General features: G+C 29.8%; 1 protein-coding gene across 1 annotated transcript; it reads right to left on the reverse strand.

Moving 5' to 3' along the window:
* LOC136082960 (uncharacterized) lies at window positions 1-534 on the reverse strand. The gene has a single exon (XM_065802376.1). It carries the CDS (start codon window positions 532-534, stop codon window positions 1-3), a length of 534 nt encoding a protein of 177 aa, XP_065658448.1.
* Between the last annotated feature and the right edge of the window lie 7041 nt (window positions 535-7575).

Consider the following 7575-nt stretch of genomic DNA (forward strand, 5'->3'; position numbering starts at 1 on the left):
TTATTTGGAAATTAAATGTGTGATATCCGGATTGTGATACCATACATGATTAATGCGTTCGATTAGGTCACGTTTGTTAATGGTGGTGACCTCGTTTACACTGTCTTTCAGATTGTGCCATATTCCTTCAATTAGGTTCATATCTACTACAGGACTACTTGCCGGCCAAGGCAACACTTCCATACCGATGTCAACAAAATAATCATTGAGAATGTTTGTTGTATGACATGGTGCTCTATCTTGCATGTAAATGCAGTTCTCATCAGGAAACCAGTCCTCTAGTTGAGGAACCAGACAAGTTCTCATCACTTTCTTGTACTGTTTTGCATTCATCATGCCATTTACAATGTATGGACGTCCAGGTCCTTTGAAAGATATCACGCTCCAAACAAAGACTTTAGTCGGATGTTTGACCTTCTGCGCCAGAAACTGTGGAAGAAACTCTTCTCCTGGTCTTCTTCTTACATAGCGGTAGTTGTTGTCCAATATTTCCAGTGTTGATTTATTCGAAAAACATACTTTAAACACACACATATACAGTGAATTACACAGTCTACTATTATAGGCTTACAACTGTTACAATTATTCTCATTCTAGTAATTTAAGTTTCTAGTAATTTAAATTTCTAGTCAAGTTAAATTTCATTTAACTTGTTTGTCGCTAATCAAATTTAAAAATTATTTTGCTGGACAGTATGAAAGTACAGTCCTCCGCTGTCCAAGTGGCAAATTGTTTGGTCCATAATAATCTTTTCTTTATTATTGCAGCGGTAAATTTCGGTTTCTTTCTTGGTCGGTATGCCCTCAAACCAGCTTCAATTAATCTTCTTCACACTGTGCTGCTACTCATCTGAACACCTAAAGTGTTCATTTCAACCATCAATCTGCGTGACGTCATCTTGCTGTTAGATTTAGAGAGCCTCGCCAAAGCTCGATCATCTTGTTGTGGTGATATCCGTTTTCTTCCGCATTTTCCTTTACGTTTTGGAGTACCAGTTGAGCCATGCTGCATGTTCTTTTTTATGCTTGACACGATGCTCTGAGTCACCTCACATTTTAAAGCTATCTGACATTGAGTAAGCTCTGTATTCTCCAAGAGAACTTTAATCTGACCTTTTTTAAGAGGAGATAAATCTTTTTTTTTTCCCCATTGCTACTAAAGAAAATAAATAAAAAAATTAAACACTGAAGGCTATTTTGATTTTGCACATAAAGTTGGTGGTCTGGTTTCGGGACCTCAAATCAAGTCATTTCCTGTAGCCTAACTTCTTGCAAAATAACCCCTGCCTAATAGCAAATGATTGAATAGCAAAAAATTACTAACGTATTTTTTAAATTTTCAAAGTACAAATCTAATATGCAGGCACTAAAATCTCACAGTAATGCCCCAGGTTTGATATTAATTATAATATTTATTTACTATAATGCATTTTAAGGACAAAAAGTACAAGTAAAGTTTAATTTAAAAATTTTTCTCAATTATCGTAATAATTTGAACAGTACTGTATGAAAAATGTTTATTATGGAGAAATAAAGAACTCTTTGTTACTGAAGGGAAAATGTTAGAATTAAAATTATCATTAAGGGCGGAGAAGGTGCTAATGTATGTTTCTAGATATATTGTTTCATTCTTGTTGAAAAAATATAAAAGAAATAACTTATCATTATCTTTAATTATCTGTTCTGTTGTAAATTCTTGGCAGTTGTCAAACAACATTTCTAATGACATTTTATTGAATAGCACAAGATCGTGGATTGACCGAGTAAATCGAGGAGCATTAATGCCTGTGAATGATGAGTTTTATTTATTTCTATGCCATGTTGAAAACATCGCAAGATCCATACTAAATAGGAACTTACTAGTGAATTATAAAAGGCAGGATCTTAGAGATGTTTTAATGTCAAATTTCCAAAAAAAATGCTCAGTTAGATGTTTTTTGGTCATCACTGACTCGAAATCTTGAGAATTTAGATTTATCTCAACTATTAAAGTTAACAATCTTGAAAAAGTGGATATCAATGCGTTCTCGTTCCTTTTTACAGCTTAGATTAATGTGGTAAAGCATCTAAATAAAGTCGAGGCAAACCGGGACTAAAAAAAACTCTTTTTGTAAAAAGAAAGTATCTGTCAGATAAATAATTAAAATTATTTAAATCTTGCAAATGTCTAAAGCGAATTTAAGATTTTTTAGTATTTGATTTAGGTAACTTCCAGGAACGTTCAAAACTAAAAACATTTATATGTTTAGACGAATGTCTTGTTAGAATGTTTTTCAAAATGTTATTGATTCTAACTCAAACACCAAAAAATCCTGGATCTGCCCCTGAACCAGTGAACATTTAAAATATTTTTTATGAATTATAGTTTGTTTAGAGTTATTAGCAATAAAGTAAAGATCAAAATTTATTTATTTATTATTATCTTGATTAGCCTCATTTTTTCGATGATTTTAGGCAGGGCCGCCGAGAGGAATGGGGGGGGGGGCAAAAAGAAAAGCTTGACCCGGATGGCAGATTTACAAGGGTTGCCTTAAAAAAATAAGGTACCTTAAAAAAAGAAAAAATCTTTCACTGACAATATAGAAAAATTTGGATAAATAGGGGCGTCAATCAGGGTTTCTGTCTCGGCGCCCCTGATATTAAGTACCTATCAGTTTTGCATTATACAAGAATAGTCAATCAGGGTTTCTGTCTCGGCGCCCCTGATATTAAGTACCCATCAGTTTTGCATTATACAAGAATACATTATCAATTTTTTTGGCCAAAGTTAAGGGGGCATCCATAAATTATGCACACAGTAAAAGCCACTGATTTCGAACTTCCTACCCTTGTAAACTGATGTTTTAACAAAATCAAGACACCTCCCATTTTTCTGTTTTTATTAAAAGATTGTCTTGCCATTTATTACGAAGAATCAAATTTTTTGAAAAGTTCATGAAAAAGACTTGGCGATTCATAAATGTTGCGTGGGGAGAAAGTGTTTGGTATAAAAGAAGGCGAGGTTTTATTAGTATACAACGTCATTTTAAAGAATTTTTAATTTTAATAGCATTACAAACTATGTAAACTTGTGTTTTTATGAAGTTATTGTTAGAAATTTTTTTTCCAAAGTGTAGCAATAGTGTCAAACACCATTGTTGTCTGCTATAACTTTCATTTGCACGTTTAATGTTTATGTCATAATATGTGTAAAAATAGTCTTTAAGTTCGCTCATAAAGTCTTATGAGCTTAGGGGCCATCCATAAAATACGTACGCAGTAAAATTACCTATTTAGGACCCCACCCCCCTTGTACGCACCTGAATGCTTTTAACGACTCCCCCTCTTTTCGCGTATGTACGCACTACTTATTACAAAATAAAGAACCCCTCCCCTCTTTCACTGAACCATAAATATTTCAAAACATTTACAAAAAAAACTGTTTCTCACTTAATTATTTATGAAGAAATATATTTATGAAGAAATTATTTATGAAGAAAAAACAGTTGTCACCGAAGTCAAATATAAAAAAAAGTAATATTAATTTTTTACAATCACGAAAATCAATGTTTTTATATAAAAAAAAAATCAAGTTTGATGGAGAAAGAGAAAGAGAAATAGTTAAACCGCGTACGTACTCGCTGTCTTTAATACCCCTTCCCCCTTGTACACATTCGTGCGTTTTTGGGTAACCTCCTCCCCATACCTGCCTACGTACTTTATGGATGACCCCTAATAACGCTCATCAATAAGAAAAAAGTTGATTGTCATAGAATATTTAATTAAAATTTTATTGAAAAAAAAGAGGGGGTCTCAATTTTATGACGTTTTTTTAAGGGGGAGTATAGGAAAAAAGCCCTCCCAAAATTACCACTTCTTGCCCAAATGTGAGAGCAACGAGGTTGACAAAATATTTTTTTACTATTAAAGCTTGAATCATTCTAAATTTGAGGGGGTTTTAAACTAACTCAAAAAGTTAGTTAAAAAAAAAAGTTAGTTTAATATATATATATATATATATAAATATATATATATATATATATATATATATATATATATATATATATATATATATATATATATATATATATATATATATATATATATATATATATATATCAGTTAATTAGTTCAATATATATATATATATATATATATATATATATATATATTATATATATATATATATATAAATTTTGTCAGTGTATTCATCAAATAAAGTGCTCAATGTTCTTAAAGAACAGAGCAATAATATATTAGTAAAAACGCTTATCTAACTTTTATCTTCTACAGCATGTTTCGCCATCAGTAGTTCTTCCTGATGAGCCTACTGATGGTGAAACATGCTGTAGAAGATAAAAGTTAGATAAGTGTTTTTACTAATTTATATGTATATATATATATATATATATATATATATATATATATATATATATATATTTATTTATATATGCATATATATACATATATATATATATATATATATATATATATATATATATATATATATATATATATATATATATATATATATATATATATATATATATATATATATATAGACACAAACACACAAGTAGACAGAGCGGTACAAGAAGAATCAAGTGATATTTAAAACTCAATTTCTAAATCAAATCAAATCAAGTATATTTCAAAACAGTTATAACATCTCATGAAAATTTACAATAGTACAAGTACTAATATAAAGTAAATACCTGAATATACAACATAACCTTATAGTCATTGATGAAACTAGTAATAATAACTGATAACAATAATACTAATTATAATAATAATGATAATAATAACAACATCAACAACAATATTAACAATAATAAAACTAATAATAATAATAATAATAATAATAAAACAAAAAGATAAAGTTGATATTTTCACTAACCCCTGAGATCCCTCACAACTCTTGTCTTGTTGTTAGAGAGGATTTTGAAAGACTTACTGGCAGGTATTTTCCTTCATTGTTGCCACCAGGCAAGGCAGGCAATAACGATAGGCACCACAAAAGATGTCGTGTTTGTTATGCAAAGGGCAAACTGACCGCCAAAGGACATCCCTTGAAAACTGTTTTTTTTTGTAATTTTTGTCCATCACAACCTGGGTTACATCCTGATGAGTGTTTTCAAATTTATCATACTATTTTGGACTATTCCTAAAAAGATATGTATGTTTATTCATACATAAAATGTTTTCTCAAGCCAAATGTGTATATATTTTATTTAAAGGAAATTTCCAATTTGTTGGTGTCTTTACAAAAAGTTAAATATCTTTTGATTAAATTATCAAATTTGTTTAATTTTTTTTTTGTTTGTTCACCACTATAAATGCCTATCTTATTTAATATTAAAAACTATATGTTTATGAATTTATCTGTTAATATTTTAAGATTAAATTAAGAAATTATATACTTTTGTTTATTCAATATGTTGTTTTTTGAATCACGTGACTTTTTTTTTTTTTTTTTTAAATATGAGAGTCTATTATTTAACAAAAAAAACAAGGTCTAGTTTGTTATATTCTGACAAGTAGTTTTTATTTTATGGCCTTTCAATTGTTCATGATACAAATTCGTTATTTTACGCGCAGTCATATGGAAGTTTTTAACTCAGTCGCGAAAGGGTTAACCGTTATTTTAACAACTTACACCAAGAGTTAAAGGATATACCTCCAGAAAACATATATAACTATGATGGAACCAATATAACATAATTCAGGGCCCAAAACTGTTATTGTTTGTCGTGGACATGGACACCGTGTTGAAAACAAACAGGAGCATTCATAGCAATCAACTAGTATAATGTTTGCTGGTAACGCTGTTGGAGAATTTTTGCCGCCTATGGTTATTTATAAAGCAAAAAATCTCTACCAGGGTTGGACTCATGGTGGACCACCTAGAACCGTATACGATATCACCACTAATGGGTGGTTTGATGGTAAAACATTTACCAGATGGTTCATGGAGATATTCTTGCCTATTTCTATTTTAAAAACCGGAACAACATTACTGATTGGTGATAATCTGGGTTCACATTTTTCTCCTGAAGTTATTGAAGCCACGATTCAACATGACATCAAGTTTGTAACAATGCCACCTAATGCAATCTATCTCTGCCAACCACTAGATGTTGCTGTTTTTAGAGGGTTAAAGCAGTCGTGGAGGACTGTAGTTTCAAAGTGGAGAATAGAAAGTCGTATTAAAGGGGCTATTCCAAAAGAACATATGTCTACGCTTATAAACAAGTTAGTAAACACCTTGCAACCAGAAGCCTAATTTACGGATTTCGAGCAACAGAATCTACCCTATGAACAAAACAGAGGTGATAAACAATTTCCTGGAAAAAATAAAGACACTGTAATGGTTCTTAACGAATCCGTTTTAGAGATTCTGAAGAACAATCTAGGCTTAGGTACAAATCCAGTTGCAATATGAAAAACGCGCTGCCCAAAGGTTGAACCAGGAAAAAGAGTTCTTTGTTTAGATGAGTCACTGTCATCAAGTTCAATAGAGCAAAACAACAAAGATAGTGATTGGTACTGTGCTTTCTGTAAAGAAAAATGGGTGGAGTTAAGCGACGACGTATGGTTTCAATGCGACAAATGCAGCAAACCGTATCACCTCCAGTGTTGTGGCCTTTACTATGAAAAAGATCAATATTATAAGCTTAATATTGAAAAAATTGACTCTATATGCAGCATGTGTGAGCCATGTAGGACTTTGAGGATAGTGATAGTTGATGGTCTGTTTTTTGCAAGGCAGCTTTGTAAATGTTGTTGTAAATAGTAATGTGCTGAAAAAACTAGATTTTAAACTTAGTATGTAATTTTTTTTACATGAATTGATTTGAAATAAAAGATTCTACAACATATTAAAATTCACTTTCTGTTATCTGTTTGATCTTTAACAGTATTTCCATTAATAACAGTATATATATATATATATATATATATATATATATATATATATATATATATATATATATATATATATATATATATATACATATCATGCATACATAAAGGTTATTATATTCTAATATATAAATATATATATGTTATAATATATATAATATAAATTAATAATTTATATGTATGCATTTTGTGTTTGAGAATGACTGAATCTATAAATGTAGGTATAGCTTATATGGTATTATTTTTAACACTTTCCTAAATGACTACTTCTATGCCCTTATTGCTTTTGACAATAATCTATACAAGCATTGATTTTCGATTCATATTGATGTCTTTTTCTTTGTGTTTACTTATTTGTTACATTCTTTCATTTTATGTTTATCATATGATGGATTTATGCGATGTAGAAGAACAAAGTATTGTAAATTTGTATGAATTTTTTAAAAACATCTACTAATAATTAGTCCAGTTGACGTCTAAACTTCAATGTTGCATATATCATTTTTAAGTAGTTTCTAGGCTTTTTTAAATGTGATTCTTATTCACATGGTTTTACAAACAAGGTCTACAAGCAAATTTGAGCTGAAAATTTTTTTTAGCCTTTAAGAAGAATTGATGTTGTTCTTTGTTTGATTTAATTTGTTTAAATATAGTAGTTTTAATAAATAAGTGT

Source organism: Hydra vulgaris, chromosome 08 (assembly GCF_038396675.1).
Source record: "Hydra vulgaris chromosome 08, alternate assembly HydraT2T_AEP".
Lineage (NCBI taxonomy): Eukaryota > Metazoa > Cnidaria > Hydrozoa > Anthoathecata > Hydridae > Hydra > Hydra vulgaris.